Genomic DNA, 21063 nt, shown 5'->3' on the forward strand with positions numbered 1-21063 from the left:
TATTTTATTCAGGCATTTTCATAAAAATAACTCAAAGCAGAAGACAAATCATACATTATAAATAACCAACACCCACTCCCCCACCATTGCCCCCTTCCCTATTTTAACCCCCTTACACCCCCCCTGCTGACTCCTCAATGCTCCTTAAAGAACAGCTTCCACCTCCGAGTGAACCCATCAACCGACCCCCTCACGATGAACTGCCTCTGGGGCCTCCCGAATACCTCATATACACACTCAGGGTCTCATCTACCAGCCTTGCCATCTCTGCCTGTTCCACCTTCTTCCTAAACGCCCAAATTGAGATAAACTCCCCCTGACCTCCTCTCACAGCGTTGCGGCCATAACCTCGCCTGTATCATTTCACTCCACATACCCCCGAATGGCAGTCCTCACCTGCTCGCACACCTCCTCATCCGCCAACAACCCCACATCCAGCCAGCCACCCCCCACCCCCACCCCCACCCCCACCCCCACCCCCCACCACCGCCAGTCCACTCGCAAATCCACCCAGTTGTCGCCGAATATTCCAAGCCAATGGTTCCGCCAGCAATGCCTCATCCAGCAGAAAAAGGTCGATCTGGGGAGTACACCCAGTGCACATGGAAATATGAGATTCCTTCGCCCTTGGCCTCTAAAACTTCCACAGGTCCCACCCATTAGCTCGATCTCCTTCAACTCCCTCACCACTGCTGACACCTTCATCGACCTCGACCATCCCAAACTCGGCTCAATAACAGTGTTAAAATCCCCCTCCCACCCCATGATCAACCGGTGCAAATCCAGGTCAGGGACCTTCCCCAGCACCCGTCTCATGAAATCTATATCATCCCAATTTGGGCATACACGTTTACCAGGAACACTGATATCCCCTCCAGCTTCCCACTAACCACTACTAACCCCCCCCCCCCCCCCCCCAAAATCTGCAACAATGTTCCCCATCTTGAACGCCACCCGCTTATTCACCAGCACCAACGCCCTCACCTTCATGTCCAGTCCTGAATGGAAATACTTGGCCCACCCATCCTTTCCTCAACCTTGTCTGGCCCTTATCTTGAAGTGCTGCAAAAATGCCTCATCTGCCTTCAGACCCCTCAGGTGCGCGAACAGACATGACCGTGTGACCAACCCATTCAGTCCCCTCACGTCCCCAGTGACCAGCTGGTCAGGGGCACCCCGCCCCCCTCACCTGCTGATCAACCATATCCCCTTTGGACCAGCCCCCGCCCATGTCACGCGACCCTCCAGGCCCATCCTCGGATGTCCACTATCATTGATCCTTTTCCAACTGTGCCATCAACCACACCCTTGTCAGCAACCCTCCCCCTAACAAAACATCAACCCATCTGCCCTTCCATGTGCCTACCTCCTGACAACCCCCCACTGCACTCCCATTAACTAGGCACGCCCAGCTAGCATGGTGGCCCCCGCCCAGGGCCTTCAACCTCCCCCACACCCACCCTGTCCACATTCCCCAAAATGCAGCAGAAGGTGCACTCCCCCCCGCCTAATGCTCCCCCATGAAAGGCCTGCCCTCCAAAAACCTCACCATCAAAACAAAGGAAACACTTCAAAGGGAAATATTTTCAGAGAACAAACAAAGAAACATTCGCACAAGCTCCTCCAAAGTTCAATGTCCTCACTCTCCTCCAGTCCATTGTTCCTCATGAACTCCATTGCCTCTTCTGGAGTGTCAAAATAGCACTCACGAGTACTCACACTTGTGGAAAGTCACCCAGAGGCGGGCCGGGTACAGCACATCAAACCTCACCCCCTTCTTAAAGATGGCAGCCTTAGCCGGTTAAACCCTGCCCTCCTCTTCGCCGGTTCTGCACCCAAGTCCTGATACACCTGCAGCTTGTTCCCTTCCCAGGTGTACTTCCTCTTTTGCCTCACCCATCGGAGAATCTTCTCCTTATCCAGAACGCGGCACAGCCGCACCATCGCACTTGGCGGCTTGCCCGCTCGATCGACCTCCAGGGCCTGGTCAAAGGCTCCTCCCCATCAAATGCTCCAACACTTTGGCCTCATACACACTGGCCTCCGCACCTTTGATGTCTTCGGGCAACCCCACCATCCTCAGATATTGTCTTCTGGAGTGATTCTCCAGATCCTCCAACCTTCTCCTTCAGCCTCTTCTGGGTCTTCCGCATCACCCCCATCTCGGCCAACAAAGAGGCCAACTGCTCCTTGTGCTCCCCCACCACCTCCTCCACTCTTTTTGGATCGCCTGGTCCTGGAACTCCAGCCTCTGATCCACTCTCTCGATCTCTGCTTTGATCTGCTCCACCACTTTGGCCAGACTTCCTGGGCCTCCTTCTTCTTCTTCTGGCCGCTTTGCATTCAAAAACTCCACCAGCTGATCCATTGACCACTGGGTGGGCAGAACAGCTCCCATGCCCTCCGCCTTCTTATCCTGCGATGCACCACGAAGATTCTCCTGTTCCAGCGGCTCTTTTCTTCTCGCCCCACTCCTAATTTGTGGATCCATCCACCAAAGGAGTAACACCTTCCACAGGTACTCCTGCACATATTGCCATCAAAAACCTTTGCCTTCAGATGGAGAAAAAAATACCATCTTGAACGGGAGCAAGCAAACTGCTCACTCCATGGCAGTCGCAATTTTCATCATCGAGCATGAATCTCTCCATGGCCTATTCCCTTGCCATTCCCGTAACCGTCTCAAATCTTACAACTGAGATAATTGCACTCCTCTAACTCTGGCCTCTTCCGCAGCCAGGATTTTGATCACTCCAACGATTGATGGTCATGTCTGGGTTGAGAGGTTGTCCTGTGATGACAATGGACGGCACAGCCGCCTCACAGCACCAGAGTCCCGGGTTCGATTCCCGGCTTGGGTCAGTGTCTGTGCGGAGTCTGCACGTTCTCCGTGTCTGCGCGGGTTTCCTCCGGGTGCTCCGGTTTCCTCCCACAGTCCAAAGACGTGCAGGTTAGGTGGATTGGCTATGGTAAATTGCCCCTTAGTGGCTACAGGTTTGGTGAGGTTACGAGAATAGGGTGGGGGTGTGGGCCTGGGTGGGGATCTCGTTCAGACCGTCGAGGCAGACTCGATGGGCTGAATGGCCTCCTCTGTAGGGCTGCTCCTTCCTCAGGTGAATTTGATTCACCTGAGGAAGGAGCAGCGCTCCGAAAGCTAGTGACATCGAAACAAACCTGTTGGACTTTAACCAGGTGTTGTAAGGTTTCGTACTGTGCTCACCCCAGTCCAACGCCGGCATCTCCACATCCTCTGTAGGGAGTCGATGACAAACCGAGCAAATTAACTGGGTTGACACTCTGTAGAGTTGAGAAGAATGAGAGGCGAAATATAAAAGATTCTGATCCAGGGAAATCTCAACCCCCCGCCCCCGCCCCCGCCCGGCTCGCCCAACCCTGAGGAGGCCGCAGGCTCGGCTCGACCCTGAGGGGTGAGTGACAGGACCGCAAGGCCCACCAGGCCCTTAGCAACCCCGCTGCCGGAAAGCAGCTCTTCCCAGTCGCGCGGTGGAGGGGATATTTTGCGACATGGAGGCGGCGCCGTCGCCGTCGCCCTGGTTACGTGGCACGGCTGCTTTCCGGCTGCGGCGGCGGCGGCCTGGCCGGACGGAGCGCGCTGGAGCTGGTGTCCTGGCAACGGGGCGCCCCCCCCCCCCCCCAATCGATGCTGATTGGCGGATGGAGAGTGACCCTGCCAGGTCAGTGAGGGTCAGAGGAAAACAGGTCATTGGGGAAGGAGAGGGGGCTGGGGGAGGGGGTTATTGGGAGAGGGGGTTATTGGAGGAGGGGGCTGGGGGAGGGGGTTATTGGAGGAGGGGGTTATTGGAGGAGGGGGTTATTGGAGGAGGGGGTTATTGGAGGAGGGGGCTGGGGGAGGGGGTTATTGGAGGAGGGGGCTGGGGAGGGGGTTATTGGAGGAGGGGGCTGGGGGAGGGGGTTATTGGAGGAGGGGGCTGGGGGAGGGGTTATTGGAGGAGGGGGCTGGGGGAGGGGGTTATTGGAGGAGGGGGAGGGGGTTATTGGAGGAGGGGAGGGGGTTATTGGAGGAGGGGGCTGGGGGAGGGGGTTATTGGAGGAGGGGGCTGGGGAGGGGGTTATTGGAGGAGGGGGCTGGGGGAGGGGGTTATTGGAGGAGGGGGCTGGGGGAGGGGGTTATTGGAGGAGGGGGCTGGGGGAGGGGGTTATTGGAGGAGGGGGCTGGGGGGAGGGGTTATTGGAGGAGGGGGCTGGGGGAGGGGGTTATTGGAGGAGGGGGCTGGGGGAGGGGGTTATTGGAGGAGGGGGTTATTGGAGGAGGGGGTTATTGGAGGAGGGGGCTGGGGGAGGGGGTTATTGGAGGAGGGGCTGGGGGAGGGGGTTATTGGAGGAGGGGGCTGGGGGAGGGGGTTATTGGAGGAGGGGGCTGGGGGAGGGGGTTATTGGAGGAGGGGGCTGGGGGAGGGGGTTATTGGAGGAGGGGTTATTGGAGGAGGGGGCTGGGGGAGGGGGTTATGGAGGAGGGGCTGGGGGAGGGGGTTATTGGAGGAGGGGGCTGGGGGAGGGGGTTATTGGAGGAGGGGGCTGGGGAGGGGTTATTGGAGGAGGGGGCTGGGGGAGGGGGTTATTGAGGAGGGGGCTGGGGGAGGGGGTTATTGGAGGAAGGGGCTGGGGGAGGGGGTTATTGGAGGAAGGGGCTGGGGGAGGGGGTTATTGGAGGAAGGGGCTGGGGGAGGGGGTTATTGGAGGAGGGGGTTATTGGAGGAGGGGGCTGGGGGAGGGGGTTATTGGAGGAGGGGGCTGGGGGAGGGGGTTATTGGAGGAGGGGGGCTGGGGGAGGGGGTTATTGGAGGAGGGGGCTGGGGGAGGGGGTTATTGGAGGAGGGGCTGGGGGAGGGGGTTATTGGAGGAGGGGGCTGGGGGAGGGGGTTATTGGAGGAGGGGGCTGGGGGAGGGGGTTATTGGAGGAGGGGGCTGGGGGAGGGGGTTATTGGAGGAGGGGGGCTGGGGGAGGGGGTTATTGGAGGAGGGGGCTGGGGGAGGGGGTTATTGGAGGAGGAGGGGGCTGGGGGAGGGGGTTATTGGAGGAGGAGGGGGCTGGGGGAGGGGGTTATTGGAGGAGGAGGGGGCTGGGGGAGGGGGTTATTGGAGGAGGAGGGGGCTGGGGGAGGGGGTTATTGGAGGAGGAGGGGGCTGGAGGAGGGGGCTGGGGGAGGGGGTTATTGAGGAGGAGGGGGGCTGGGGGAGGGGGTTATTGGAGGAGGGGGCTGGGGAGGGGGTATTGGAGGAGGAGGAGGGTGCTGGGGGAGGGGGTTATTGGAGGAGGGGGCTGGGGGAGGGGTTATTGGAGGAGGGGGCTGGGGGAGGGGGTTATTGGAGGAGGAGGGGGCTGGGGGAGGGGGTTATTGGAGGAGGAGGGGGCTGGAGGAGGGGGTTATTGGAGGAGGAGGGGGCTGGGGAGGGGGTTATTGGAGGAGGAGGGGGCTGGGGGAGGGGGTTATTGGAGGAGGGGGCTGGGGGAGGGGGTTATTGGAGGAGGGGGCTGGGGGAGGGGGTTATTGGAGGAGGGGGCTGGGGGAGGGGGTTATTGGAGGAGGGGGCTGGGGGAGGGGGTTATTGGAGGAGGGGGCTGGGGAGGGGGTTATTGGAGGAGGGGGCTGGGGGAGGGGGGTTATTGGAGGAGGGGGCTGGAGGAGGGGGCTGGGGAGGGGGGTTATTGGAGGAGGGGGCTGGGGAGGGGGGTTATTGGAGGAGGGGGCTGGGGGAGGGGGGTTATTGGAGGAGGGGGCTGGGGGAGGGGGGTTATTGGGGGAGGGGGGTTATTGGAGGAGGGGGCTGGGGGAGGGGGGTTATTGGAGGAGGGGCTGGGGAGGGGGGGTTTTTGGAGGAGGGGGCTGGGGAGGGGGGTTATTGGAGGAGGGGGGTTATTGGAGGAGGGGGCTGGGGGAGGGGGGTTATTGGAGGGAGGAGGGGGCTGGGGGAGGGGGGTTATTGGAGGAGGGGGCTGGGGGAGTGGGGTTATTGGAGGAGGGGGCTGGGGGAGGGGGTTTATTGGAGGAGGGGGCTGGGGGAGGGGGGTTATTGGAGGAGGGGGCTGGGGGAGTGGGGTTATTGGAGGAGGGGGCTGGGGGAGGGGGGTTATTGGAGGAGGGGGTTATTGGAGGAGGGGGCTGGGGGAGGGGGGTTATTGGAGGAGGGGGCTGGGGGAGGGGGGTTATTGGAGGAGGGGGCTGGGGGAGGGGGGTTATTGGAGGAGGGGGCTTCGGGGAGGGGGGTTATTGGAGGAGGGGGCTGGGGGAGGGGGTTATTGGAGGAGGGGGCTGGGGGAGGGGTTATTGGAGGAGGGGGCTTGGGGAAGGGGGTTATTGGGGAGGGGGTTATTGGAGGAGGGGGCTGGGGAGGGGGGTTATTGGAGGAGGGGGCTGGGGGAGGGGGGTTATTGGAGGAGGGGGCTGGGGGAGGGGGGTTATTGGAGGAGGGGGGTTATTGGAGGAGAGGGCTGGGGGAGGGGGGTTATTGGAGGAGGGGGCTGGAGGAGGGGGCTGGGGGAGGGGGGTTATTGAGGAGGGGGCTGGGGGAGGGGGGTTATTGGAGGAGGGGGCTGGGGAGGGGGGTTATTGGAGGAGGGGGCTGGGGGAGGGGGGTTATTGGGGGAGGGGGGTTATTGAGGAGGGGGCTGGGGAGGGGGGTTATTGGAGGAGGGGGCTGGGGGAGGGGGTTTTTGGAGGAGGGGGCTGGGGGAGGGGGGTTATTGGAGGAGGGGGGTTATTGGAGGAGGGGGCTGGGGGAGGGGGGTTATTGGAGGAGGGGGCTGGGGGAGTGGGGTTATTGGAGGAGGGGGCTGGGGGAGGGGGTTTATTGGAGGAGGGGGCTGGGGGAGGGGGGTTATTGGAGGAGGGGGCTGGGGGAGTGGGGTTATTGGAGGAGGGGGCTGGGGGAGGGGGGTTATTGGAGGAGGGGGTTATTGGAGGAGGGGGCTGGGGGAGGGGGGTTATTGGAGGAGAGGGCTGGGGAGGGGGGTTATTGGAGGAGGGGGCTTCGGGGAGGGGGGTTATTGGAGGAGGGGGCTGGGGGAGGGGGTTATTGGAGGAGGGGGCTGGGGGAGGGGGTTATTGGAGGAGGGGGCTTGGGGAAGGGGGTTATTGGGGGAGGGGGTTATTGGAGGAGGGGGCTGGGGGAGGGGGGTTATTGGAGGAGGGGGCTGGGGGAGGGGGGTTATTGGAGGAGGGGGCTGGGGGAGGGGGGTTATTGGAGGAGGGGGGTTATTGGAGGAGGGGGCTGGGGGAGGGGGGTTATTGGAGGAGGGGGCTGGGGGAGGGGGGTTATTGGAGGAGGGGGCTGGGGGAGTGGGGTTATTGGAGGAGGGGGCTGGGGGAGGGGGTTTATTGGAGGAGGGGGCTGGGGGAGGGGGGTTATTGGAGGAGGGGGCTGGGGGAGTGGGTTATTGGAGGAGGGGGCTGGGGGAGGGGGGTTATTGGAGGAGGGGGCTGGGGGAGGGGGGTTATTGGAGGAGGGGGCTGGGGGAGGGGGGTTATTGGAGGAGGGGGCTGGGGGAGGGGGGTTATTGGAGGAGGGGGCTGGGGGAGGGGGGTTATTGGAGGAGGGGGCTTCGGGGAGGGGGGTTATTGGAGGAGGGGGCTGGGGGAGGGGGTTATTGGAGGAGGGGGCTGGGGATGGGGTTATTGGAGGAGGGGGCTGGGAGAGGGGGTTATTGGAGGAGGAGAGGGGGCTGTGGCGGAGGTCATTGGGGAAGGAGGGCGGGCTGGCAGAGGGGATCATTGGGGATGGAGAGAGGGCTGGGGAGGGGGTCATTGGTAGTGATATGGGAGGGATATGTCAGTGGCGAAAGAGGGTCGGTGATGGGTGTTTAATGGGGGTGAGGGTCATGGGAGAAAGTCAGCGGGGGAGATGGTCACTGGGGTGGTGATTACTGTGGCGAAGGAGAGTGTGGGTGATCAGTGATCAGTGAGGGATGGTCAATGGCGAAGGGATAGAGGATCACAGGGAATGATGACTAAGGGAGGAGATGGTCATGCTGTGAGGGGCTCGGGAGTGATGACGGGCTGGGGGTGGGATGGACGTGAGGTAATCGTGGGCCATGAGGTGAGAGGGTAGAGAGCGGAAGGGCAAGAGATGATAGGATGGGTTGGGTAGAGGGAAGGGTTAGTACTTGAGGGCAGTTAGGAAACTGGAATGAGGTGGAAAGCACAAGGGAGGAAAGTGCTGAACACAGATGAGCAATGAATTGCAGGGCATGGAAAGATGCAGTCCATGTTGCAGGGGAAAGGAGTTTGGGGAGCTGCTCAGCATATTTCTTTTTCACTTGAATATTGCTGAAAGAGAGACACGTTGACAAAGCTTTTTGTATTGCACTCATGAGGTCAAATGCAAGAATGCCAAATTTCAAACGATCACAATAATTTATACTCCATTCTTCCTGATGATGAATGTGGGATGAAAAGCTTCAGTCACATGACTCTTTTTTCAGTAATATTCAAATTATTTTTCACTCCTGTCCAAACAACTCACTGATGTTTCCAAGATAAATTGAAATGAAAAGACTGATCTTGTGCTGAGAGGTTGTCGAGCCTGGTTTGAATCAATACTGTTGGTGTCTGTGTCATTTTAATCCCAGTTTCCCATTTCAGAATGTATCGCAGTCTTGTTGATGTCAGAGTTGTCTTGATATGGTTCATGGTTGAGATTTGATTAGGGCAGTGTAAAATAGATTAAGAATGGTACAGTCATTAACTTTTGCAGTCCAGTCTATTGATGCACTGTACACCAGCTTTTATTTTCCGATTAGAACTGCTGACTACAGTTCAATAAGCCTGCGGTGATCATTGTCAAAATGCATCAGTTGCAAGGGCCTGTAATATAATGTACTTGTGTGGTGCAGTGGTTGAATTACCTTAAGAGACCAGGGCAGGATTTTCAGGACCTCGTAGGGAGGCAGACGAGGTTCGAAAATACTGGTGCTGCCTGGCATTCAGGTTTCCCAACATAGACCATTTTGGTGGAGGCAGATTTCAGACCCCAGGTCTCCCACAAGGTGGACAGCCTATTTGGCTTCTTTTTAAAAATATATATATATTTATTAAAGTTTTTTAACACAATTTTTCTCCCTTACAAACAATAACCCCCCCCCCCTTGTAACAAAAAAAAAACGAGAAATCGCGCAGAGCAAGATATATACATGGCAAAATGATATATTTACACAGCTTTGTACAGTGGCCCTCACCTGTACGTGCCAGTTTCCCCAACCCTTCATGTTATCTCTTGCTCATCCACCCTCCCAGGCAGTCCCCCCTCTTCCCCCCGCCCTCCCAGGACATTCCCCCCCCCCCCCCCCCCCAAGGTTGCTGCTGCTGACCGACCTTCCTCTAACGCTCCGCGAGATAGTCTAGGAACGGTTGCCACCGCCTGTAGAACCCCTGCGCAGACCCTCTCAAGGCGAACTTAATCCTCTCCAACTTTATGAACCCAGCCATATCATTTATCCAGGCCTCCAGGCTGGAGGGCTTCGCCTACTTCCACATTAGCAAGATCCTTCGCCGGGCTACTAGGAACGCAAAGGCCAGAATGCCGGCCTCTTTCGCCTCCTGCACTCCCGATTCGTCCACTACTCCAAATATTGCTAGTCCCCAGCTTGGCTTGACCCGGACTTTCACAACCTGAGATATTGCTCCCGCCACTCCTCTCCAGGACCCCTCCAGTGCCGGGCATGACCAAAACATATGGACATGGTTCGCCGGGCTCCCGGAGCACCTTCCACATCTGTCCTCTACCCCAAAGAACCTACTCAACCTCGCCCCCGTCAAGTGCGCTCTGTGGACCACCTTAAATTGTATCAGGCTGAGCCTGGCACACGAGGAGGAATTAACCCTACCTAGGGCATCAGCCCACAGACCTTCCTCGATCTCCTCCCCCAGCTCCTCCTCCCATTTACCCTTCAACTCTTCTACCAGCGCTTCCCCCTCTTCTTTCAACTCCTGGTGTATTTCCGACACCTTGTCCTCCCCGACCCATACACCCGAGATCACCCTATCTTGAACTTCTTGTGCCGGGAGCAACGGGAATTCCCTCACCTGTCGCCTCACAAAAGCCCTCACCTGCATATATCTAAAGGCATTTCCCGGGGGTGCCTATTTGGCTTCTTAAGAGCCTTACTTGCAGCAGGCAAAGGGGAATGGTCTGGGTTTTTAAGTTGACCTCCAGTTTCCCGATGCAACAGGGTGGAGGCAGGGTGATGGGAACTCAGCGGGAGGCCGGGGTGCCAGCACTTCAGACAGGCCGAAAAGCCCTTCCTTGCCTGTTAGGCAGCCAAAAGCCATTCTGTAGAGGGACATGTCAGACAGAGGCAAACTGATGAACTACAGTCGTGGCAGTTTTACTTATCACCTGGCACTGTGCTTGAGGCTTTGAATCGGCATTCTAAAATGGAAGGACTTGGATTTCACATAGAATTACATCGGAGAGACTGGTCGGAATTCTGCGGCCGTTGCGATTCACTTTTCCTGCTGGCCATGTGGGCTTCCTGGCGGCGTGGGGTGGCTTCAATGGGAAATCCCATTGACAAGTGGCGGAATATAGGATCCCGCCATCAGCGAACCCGTGGCTGGGGGACATTGAGAATTCAGTCCACTATTTACTGTTTAAAAATAAGCTCGCTCAGGTGTCCGTAGGATGTATGCTACAAAACCAGGCCATTTGGCCCACCCACTCCATGTCGGTGTTTATGCTTCGCTCGATCCGCCTCCTATCTTTGCTCATCTATATCTCCCACCCGAACAATCTATCCCTCGCATGTTTGTCTAATTTCCTCCTAAATGCATCGATACTGTTATCTTCAATCACTCCCAGTGGTAGCGGGTTTCTCATTCTCACCTATCTTTGGGTAAAGATATGTCTTCTGAATTCCTGATTGAATGTCTCGGTGACTATCTTTTATTGTTTTCCTCTAGTTACACTCTTCCCCACATTATTCTCTCCGTATCCACTCTATTAAAACCTTTCATAATTTTAGACCTCGATTAGACCACTCAGACTTTTTTCAAGAGAGAAGCGGCCTAGCCTGTCAATCCTTTCCTCATATTTATGCCCAGGCATTTCTGATATTATGGAATTTACCGTGCAGAAGGAGGCCATTCAGCCCATCGAGTCTGCACCGGCCCTTGGAAAGAGCACCCAACCTCAGTCCACACCTCCACCCTATCCCTACACTTCCACCGATCCCCGGAACCCCACCGTACATTTTTTGGACACAAAGGGCAATTTGGCATAGCCAATCTACCTAGCCCTGTACATCTTTGGACTGTGTGAGGAAACTGGAGCACCCGGAGGAAACCCACGCAGACTCGGGAGAACGTGCAGACTCCGCACAGACAGTGACCCAAGCCGGGAAGCGAACCTGTGACCCTGGAGCTGTGAAGCCATTTTGCTAACCACTGTGCTACCGTGCTGTCCACCCGTGTAAATCTTCAGGCACCTTTTCCAGCACCTCTATATCCTTTTTATAATATGGCGACTGGAACTGCACACATTCTAACCAAAGTTTGATATGGATTTAGCATATCCTCCTTTTAGTGATCCATGTATTGGTACGGAGTACAAAATTCACTCACAGATGAAAAAAAAATCTGAAATTGACTAAAAGGGTTGACTTAAGTGATGAGGTATTGCAATAGTGCAGGAAGTGCCACAGCTCAACCATTCTTCTGTTACAGAAAATGGCAAGTGGAACCTTGCAGATGCCAACAGCTTAGTGATGGATCACTCCAAAAGCCTGCACTGGTCATGCACAGTTACGGCAGGAAAAGAATAAATGGAGAAATTGTTCAGTGCTTAGATCTTTATTGATATATTTATGATTGCTGATCATCTGCTGTGTGCTCTAACTTTCCCTCGGTCTCTGTTTATCTCTCTCTCTCTCTCAATGTGCTTTTCAGTTAACCTTTGAGCTGCGCATTGCAAAAGGAGGCAGGTCTCACCCACGCTATCAGCAGCGTGCACCTATTAACTCAAGATGTCGAGGTGACATTCACTAGCAAGAAGCTTAACATAGAAGCCGTGTGATCAAGGTCCTTCCCTCCTACACGCTGCGCCTTTACCATATGGCTAGGTAAGTTGTGCAACTCCTTCATAAGTCTTGCAACATGTTAAATATTATTGGACTACATTTTTCTTAATGATTTAACAAATTAGATTTGATAATTAAAGGTCAGAAGGATTACTCTGCCTTTTCTCCTCAGCCTAAAAAAGGGACATATTTTATATCATGGCCTTATGCATGTCTGACAATGATGAAACTATTGATGTTTGAAAGAGTAATGATCTCTAATTCATGGTAGCAGTACGGGATAAGCAATCTCACTGGAACTTTGATTATCTGACGTAGTAGTGAACTGTGGGGTTCGGGAACATCTCAGAAGATAACAAAAATGGGGAGATAGTTAAATTCTTCCAAGTACCAAGATGTGCAGGTTAGGTCATAAGAGTCATAGATGTTTACAGCATGAAAACCGGCCCTTCGGAGCACCACACAGTTACTAATGCACATCAGGTGGAGGCAGGAACTTCCAGGGGAGTCAGCATTTGAAGGTCTGCCGGATCCCAGGACTCAGCTGAGTCCCAGTCAGATGCCGAGCATCTGGACAAGGTTATCCCACAGCTGATGCAGATAATAGGACACACCCGTGACATTCAGGAGGGGGTGTCAGTAACACTTCAACGAGTGCATAGCCTTTTTTTTTAAAGAGTACCCAATTCATTTTTTCCAATTAAGGGGCAATTTAGCGCGGCCAATCCACCTACCCTGCACATCTTTGGGTTGTGGGGGTGAATCCCACGCAAACACGGGGAGAATGTGCAAACGCCTCCACTTCCATCTCCTTCTTTAAGACCCTCCTTAAAATGCACCTTTCTGACTAAGCCTTTCAACACACTGTCTAAAGATCTTTCTTTGGCAATCATTCTTTTTCATTCTGCCTTTATGAAGCACTTTTACATGTCTTACTACATTAAAGACACAATATCAATGCAACTTGTCATTGCTAACTGAATAGAGTACGTAAAAGGCAGTGTAATGCCTCTAATGTATAAATGTGGTGCCATCCCGATTGGCTATGCTAAATTGCCCCTTAGTGTCCACGTTTAGGTGGGGTTATGGGGGTGGGAGTGGGCCGAGGTGAGGTGCTCTTTCGGCGGGTGGGGGAAGATTCGATGGGCCGAAAAGCCTCCTCCTGCACGGTAAGGATTCCATGGATTTCTGAGCACAGTGGATGAAGCAGCGTAACAGCTTACCAGTACAGTACAACCCAATGGCTAGCTGACAGCACTGGAACCTGCCAATTGCAGTCTATCATGGGTCCACCTGAAATGACTGGCGGCATTTCTGTGCAGGACCTAACAAATCCAATTATTTTAAATTAATTTACTTCATGAGGCTAAGTTTTGTCTTACTCTGTGGCTTTTTAAAATAAGAATTTCCCATGGTTGCAGGAAGTGCTGTGGGTTAATGGGATGGCACACTGCCAACCACATTGCCAGCTTATCATAGCAGCGGTGAGAACTCTCTGTACAATGCAGGACTTTCCTGATGATTTTCGGCACATGACTGCTTGACAAAGCAAGACAAGTGCTTTGTGTACAAGGAATTATTCACCCTTGGGTGACATTGACAAAGCTGATATTTATTACCCATCCTGAATTCATTGCCCTACGCCTGGGCTTCCCAAATAGTGGGTCGGGATCCTCAGTGGGGTGGTGAACTCCGAAGCAGTAATGGTGAATCTTGGACTGATTGCTGCGAGTTGCGAGTCCTCGTTGTTTTTTGGTGGGTGTAGCCGAATGGACTGCGCTCTGAGGCCCGGGTGCTGGCCCCAATGAAAGACAGCTGTCCTTGCCCAACACCAGCCTGTGCAGCTAAAGCTGCCAGGCTTCTGGCTTGACATGGGCCTCCCCCTCCGCCTTGGGTAAAATACCAGTGGGGACAGGATGAGGCCCTTTTGGTCAATAATTGGCCACCTAAGGGCCTCAATAGGCCCAAGAGCAGGTAGCCACTGGATACCTCTCCTTCGCCCCTATAAAAGTTTGGAAAGGTTGGGGATGGTTGGATCTGCAGAAGGAAGCCCTCCGCGTCTCCCCTGTCTTCAAACTTGTCAGCGGGGCAGCATAAAATCCAGCTCCCAGAGTCCCGACCAATGTTTACCGCCCAACTAATATCTAAAACAGATACCAGGTCATTTCATTCATTGCTGTTTGTGAGAACTTACTACGCACAAATTGGCTGCCTTGCTTCGTACATAGAAGTACTCAATTGGTTGCAAATTCTTGAAGTTGTGAAAGGTGCCATCTAAATGCAAGTCTTTTCTTTTACATTGTGGCATGACATGTGATAATTGCCATGATATGTCTTGTTTCTTTTGTAATGGATTAAAATCTTACCGTTTTAATTTTCTTTCAGAGTTTGTTTTTCCTGTTTGTTTCCTGCATCGTGGCATTTCAGCCTCTCCCCCAGAAACACCACAGCCCGGCAGAAAGTGGTGTTTGCTGGTGTCCTCCTCACATTCTGTCTACTGTTCTTTCTTATTTTTATGGAATATCAGCATTGGAGGCCACCATTCAGGGACAAAGAGCTGGAAAAGTAAGTAGAATCTCTCGTAAGGCTAGACGTTACTCTTGACGATAGCAGGCAATTAATTAACATCTTCGTTTGACACCCCACCCCCCCACCTTTCCATTTTTATTTAGTGGTGGCTTTAACCGATTTGTGAATGGTTCTGTTGAAATAATAAAACGATGAAATGTCCATGTGTATCAGATCATGTGCCAGCTTATCCCGGACAACGCCTTGTGGCCTGTCGAATGTTTGGACTTAATTTGCCTGCCTCAGTAGTTGGTACTTGTAAAGGCTAGTTGGGAGTGCTGCACAGAAGGTTGCACTGTCTAGGGACAATAAGAATATATGAAAGTAGGAACCAGGATTAATGGTCCAATGATTAGGAATTATTGTACCAATACATAAATAGTAGAAAAGAGGGTAGTGATGGTATCACCGTTGATAATTATGATGATGAAGGTGGTGTAGAAGGCTTTCCTTTGCCTTCCAGTGGATTCTGAGCCAGTAGAGGATGGATTGATCGCTTTAAAAAGCATTTTGGGCTGCATAATGTGAGGTTGGTGGAGGAGGCTGCATTAGTTGACCATGTAGCTGCAGGGAGAGTCTCCCCAAGGTGCTGCAGGAATACATTGGGCAGAGAGACTACCAGAGCAAGTGTTTAATGCAAATGAAACTGGCCTGTTCTGGAAAAATATGCCAAATGGGACTGACACAGAACCAAAGAATTTACAATGCAAAATAAAGCCATTCGGCCCATCTGGTCTGCACCGGCCCTTGGAAAGAGCTCCCTACTTAAGCCCACACCTCCACCCTATCCCATAACCCTACCTAACCTTTTTTGGACACAAACGGCAATTTAGGATGACCAATCCACCTAACCTGCACATCTTTGGGCTGTGGGAGGAAACCGGAGCACCCGGAGGAAACCCACGCAGACACAGGGAGAACGTGCAGACTCTGCACAGACAGCAACCAAAGCTGGGAATCGAACCTGTGACCCTGGCGCTATGAACCAACAGTGCTAACCACTGTGCTACCGTGCCACCGACATTACCAAAGAAGAAAGTATAGTTTCTGGTTTTAAAGCGCAAAGGTCAGCCGAACAGTCCCACCGCGTGCCAATATGGCTAGTTTTAAATGTAAACCAGTGTAAATGGTGAGAGATTGCAGAGCTCCTTCAGGAATTTGTCCTGGACACATTTGTTTCATGTTGTCAGTATCTCCCTTCGACTGCATTCCAGGTCCAAGAAGGACTCCCGGCTGAAATCCTGTTACTATTCTTTTCAGCTTGAGATCAAATTGCATCTACAGCAATCTTGAGTTATGTTTACACTCAATTTAGCGTGGCCAATCCACCTACCCTGCACATCTTTTGGTTGTGGGGGCAAGACCCACATAGACACAGGGAGAATGTGCAAACTCTACAAGTCAGTGACCCGGGGCCAGGATTGAACCCGGGTCCTCGGCGCCGTGAGGCAGCAGTGCTAACCAATGCGCCACCGTGCTGCACACGGACATAGACATTTATAATGTAAAACGTTGTCGTGTGTTGTCAGATTTTGAATTTTACTCGCTGTTCTACCATGGCACTGCATATTATAAGTTGAAGAAAGTTGTCTCTCCGTTCCTAGTTTCTTTGTATTATCATTTCTCTCTGATCTGTCTCTTTTATTTTCTCCCTTAATTCTTTATTTTGCATCCCTCCTCGGCCTTTTGGCTAAGATGAGCATGGGATCAGATGTAATGCCTGGAGCTGGTATGTCTCTCTTGTGGGGGCTGTAGCCACCTGAGTTGGCCACTTCCCGACTTAAAATGTAGAACCGCAAAGACTGAAGGGAAATTCAGCCAATACAGACAAAGACGAGCAAATACAGAAATCATGTGTATTGGAACCTGTAAGGAACCAGACAGCACTGAAACCAGCAGCCATCTGCATAGCAATGCAGCAGCCATCTGCATAGTAATAAGCGATTCCAGGGCACAATGGCAACAGTTAAGGTGAATAAAGCCAAGCCAGACTCCTCGGCGCCAGCAGGAGCCAAGGCAAAGGAAGGCCAACGGACACTTAGGGACCGCCCAGCGATCAGGGAACCGATCCAGCATTGGAGAAATCGATCCAAGTGATCGGAAAGTAGTCCAATTACTTGGAACCAGGTACGGGGTCCGCCCCGAAGGGCGGGAAGCTCCTGGGGACTATAAAGTAAATCCCCCAAGTTCAAATCGTCCTTCTTTGGCAGGGTCACTCAGCAACTTGAATCAACCCGTGAGAGTGACCTGTCTCAGCGGCCACCAACAAATAAGTCTCAAGTCAACGCTCGCTACAAGATAGGCACTCTTAGCTACCAGTCCGTACCAGCTTTTGAATCCTGCAGACTCAGGACCTGAACGAAAGGCCATTTGTTCCCCTGACCTGGTGGGCCAATTCCGAAGCTAAGTATGTGGTGTTGGGTGTTCTGAGGTGCAGATGAACCAACACGGTTGTATTTGGTACAACGCTGTTTTATTTCAACTTGCTATTTACAGTTCTGTCTTGATACTCTGCACGTGGTGACTCCCTCTGTGTGATGTTAATCAGGTCCTGTCCTTGTCCTGGTCTCCAGATCTACTGGCCACCAGGTGTCGTGTTTCTTCTCTTTTACTGTCTCTGTCCTTGTCTGTGATTGGCTGTCGTGTTATGTGTGCTGATTTGTCTGTTGGTCTGTCTATCATGATGTGTGTGTTTGAATATCATGACAAAGTATAGGCCTTTTAGTGATAGGAATAGCCTAGAAAGTAGAGTTTATGCATGAGTAGTGATTTACTGTGTATAATAAATGTGTTTTGGTTTGAATCTTACTAATTGGTGTGTTATTGATCATGACCTGAACTTGAACCTCGTGGCGGTATCATAAAGATACCTGGCGACTCTAGAGCAAAGGTTAAACAAACAGAGCAAATTACGATTTAAGAGCAAACCAAAAGTTAGCAACAGAGCCATGCATTGGATTCAATTTGAATTGGTTTTTGGAGCAGGCAAGGAGCTGGACTAGGGCTTTGCCCATGCCCACACTGAGCTCTGGCTTTGTAATTCTGATAAAGGAATAAAAACAAAATTCTTTATTTTGCTTTCCAATCTGCCTGTTCTTTCCATTTGTCTGGGAGTTGGTTGGGAGGGGGAAAGGAGACATCAACAACTTTTAGTCTGTCTTTGGGGTAGGTTCTGTGAGGGGACAATGTGTCACCAGCTGGACCCTTTCCATCTCTTCCTTCCCCCCCAAAATGGCTTGTGCTTTCTCCTGCTGTGTCCATATTTTCTCTCACCGCACGTTCACTCCTGTCACTGTGCAATCTCTTCACTTTCTGAGTTGCCTTCTCCCCGTGCTGTCACGTATATGTATCCAGCAGTGCTGCATCCACCAGCCCCACAAACCTGTTGCCCCAAATTGCAAATGGTAAGGAGCCGCTTCACCCTCGCGCTTTTTCCTACCACCTCCTTAACTCTGTTTTCTGTTTACCTCCGACACTTATTTGCCTTGAGATGAGAATGAGGAAAGAAAGTGCCTGTTCGCCTTGCTCTCTTTGTTTATTGTCTCGTTCTCCCTCTCACTCTGTCCCCTCTTTCACCAGACCTAACCCTTGATTTTGACCTTGTATAAAAGCACGGGGGCTGGTTTTGCTCAGTTGGCTGGTTCATGATGCAGAGCGGATTCAATCCCTGTACGAGCTGGGGTCATTCATGAAATATAGAAGGCCCTCCTGCCTTGTCAACCTTGCCCCTCGCCTGAGGTGTGGTGATCCTCAGGTTAAACCACCAGCCAGCCCGCCCCCTCAAAAGCAGAAGGGGAAAGCAGCCTATGGTCACCTGGGACTCTTACTTGTTATATAAAAGCAGGTGAGGAAATGAACAGCGTTCTTTTTGAAAATTGAAGCAACGTTGTACAAGGAAACACTGTTTCTTTCCCTCTCCTGTCTAACCTGTGAGCGACGCACTTTAAGAAAAACCTCAATTTAGCTTTTGATATGTTTTCTTAACTGCTTCAAATCATCTTGAAATACCTATGAACAGTTTTGGTTAAACCTTTATTTTGAATATTCAAAATTTCATTTTTTGGAGAAAATATTGTGAATGAAATAAATTTCAAAGCACTTAAGAGAATTGTAGGAATCTGATGGTGTATTAAATCTGATGGTGTATTAAAACTGATGGTGTATTAAAACTGATGACTTTACATCATTTTGCCATTATTTTTCAAAAATAATGGCATTTCTCATATTTATAAACAGTTGTGTATATATACATCACATTTTATTTTTCCATTATAAATGTAGGCATTATAATTTATATCAAAAAAGAAATTGACACACAAAGTGCAACAAAAATTGTTACAGTAAGGAATTGGATGGATTAGAATCTATGTATTGCGTTGACCAGGGAAGAAGGTCTTTTGTTTGTGAACGGGATAGTGGGATTTAGATATCGCAGCCATAACTCAGATCTCTCAGGTTTCGCCAGTCTGGAGGAGCTAAGGGAGAGGGTAGAGCTGCCGAGGGGGAGTGAGTTCAGGTATCTGCAGGTGAGGGACTTTGCGCGAGATGTCTGGAGGGGGTTCCCCAGGTTGCCGGGATACACCCTGCTGGAGCAACTGCTGCTTCCGGATGTGGAAGGGGAGGGAAGAATTGGGGATATATACAAGTGGCTGGGGGAGCAGGGTGAGTGGGTGGTGAAGATCAAGGAGAAATCGGAAGCGGAGTTGGGAGGGGAGATTAATTGGGGAAATGGAGTGAGGCACTGCGTTGGGTAAACGGGATCTCTAGTGCAAGGATGAGCCTGATACAGTTTAAGGTGGTGCACAGGGTGCATATGACTCGGGCAAGAATGAGTGGGTTCTTTCAGGGGGTAGCAGATGAGTGTGAGAGGTGTGGGCGGGGGCCAGCGAATCACGCGCACATGTTTTGGGGCTGTGAAAAATTGGGAAGATTCTGGGCAGGAGTGTTCGCGGTCTTAGCCAGGATAGTGGAGGAGGGAGTGGACCCGGACCCTTTGATGGCGATATTTGGGGTCTCAGAGAAGCCGGAGCTCAGGGAGAGGAGGAAGGCCGATGTCTTGGCCTTCGCCTCTCTGATTGCACGGCAACAAATTTTGCTGGAGTGGCGGTCGGCATCGCCACCGGGGATAGCGGCTTGGATGGGTGACCTGTACGACTTCCTGCGATTAGTGAAGATAAAGTATGAGTTAAGGAGCTCTTCAGGGGGGTTTGAGGGAAGGTGGGGGATGTTTGTGACTGTGTTTGAGGGGCTTTTCGTTGCGGGAGGGGGGGGGGGGGGGTGAAAAAAACGGAAAATCTGTAGAGACCGTATAGTTGATTGTTGGGAAGTATGTTTTCCAGGGTGTTTATTCGCTGTATCCTGTTTCGAAACATGTTTGCAATAAAATACATTTAAAAAAAAATAACTCTGATCTCTGCCAGGTAGATCTCTACCTGTCAGAGAAAATTTGTCACTATCCCTCTCTATCTACAGCTCCAAGACAGGCTCCTGCCATGCCTTTCAGTCATTGTTAGCCATTTTTTAAAATAAACATTTGATTGAGGTATTTTTTGGTATTATAACAACAACACAATAAACAATGTACATGAAACTATAAACGTAGTGCAAAAGCCGTCTCCCTCCCTTACAGGTCCCACTTTATTAACCCCCCAACTCTAAGCTAAACTAACCCCCCCCCCCCCCCCACTTCTGCTGATGATTAATTTTCCGCAAAGAAGTCGACGCGGTTGCCACCTCCGGGCGAACCCTAACAGTGACCCTCTCAAGACGAACTTGATTTTCTCCAAACAGAGAAAGCTAGCCATGTCCGATAGCCAGGTCTCCGACTTCGGGGGCTTTGAGTCCCTCCAATCTAATAGTATCCGTCTCCGGGCTACCAGCGACGCAAAGGCTAAAACGTCTGCCTCTTTCTCCTCCTGGATTCCTGGATCTTCCGACACCCCGAAAATCTCCACCTCTGGACTCAGCGCCACCCTTGTTTTTAACACTGTGGACATGACATCCGCAAACCCCTGCCAAAATCCGCTAAGCTTCAGACATGCCCAGAACATGTGGACATGGTTCGCTGGTCCTCCCGCACATTTTGCACACCTGTCTTCCACCCCAATGAATCTGCTCATCCGGGCCACTGTCATGTGAGCCCGGTGAACGACCTTAAATTGTATCAGGCAGAGCCTGGCACATGTTGCAGACGCGCCGACTCTACTCAACGCGTCCGCCCATAGACCACCCTCTATCTCTCCTCCCAGCTCCTCCTCCCACTTGCGCTTCAGCTCCTCGGTCAGCGTCTCCTCTGACCCCATAAGTTCCTTGTAAATGTCAGCTCCCTTCTCCTACCCACCCTCTGGAAACTACCCTGTCCTGAATCCCCCTTAGTGGTAGGAGCGGGAAGGTTGACACCTGTTTACGTAGGAAGTCCCGCACCTGCAGATACCTGAATTTGT

At 52.5% G+C, this 21063-nt stretch overlaps 1 protein-coding gene across 1 annotated transcript in view; it reads left to right on the forward strand.

The window, feature by feature from the left end:
• The first annotated feature begins 3588 nt into the window (after window positions 1–3588).
• Window positions 3589–21063, forward strand: part of LOC140393303 (ectonucleoside triphosphate diphosphohydrolase 4-like) — an 88001-nt gene continuing 70526 nt past the window's right edge. The window contains exons 1-3 of the mRNA XM_072479610.1: window positions 3589–3695; window positions 11922–12094; window positions 14438–14617. Coding sequence (XP_072335711.1) covers window positions 12087–12094; window positions 14438–14617 — 188 coding nt within the window. The 5' untranslated portion in view covers window positions 3589–3695; window positions 11922–12086. The remainder of the gene's footprint in view (window positions 3696–11921; window positions 12095–14437; window positions 14618–21063) is intronic.

Source organism: Scyliorhinus torazame, chromosome 16 (genome assembly GCF_047496885.1).
Source record: "Scyliorhinus torazame isolate Kashiwa2021f chromosome 16, sScyTor2.1, whole genome shotgun sequence".
NCBI classification, from domain to species: domain Eukaryota; kingdom Metazoa; phylum Chordata; class Chondrichthyes; order Carcharhiniformes; family Scyliorhinidae; genus Scyliorhinus; species Scyliorhinus torazame.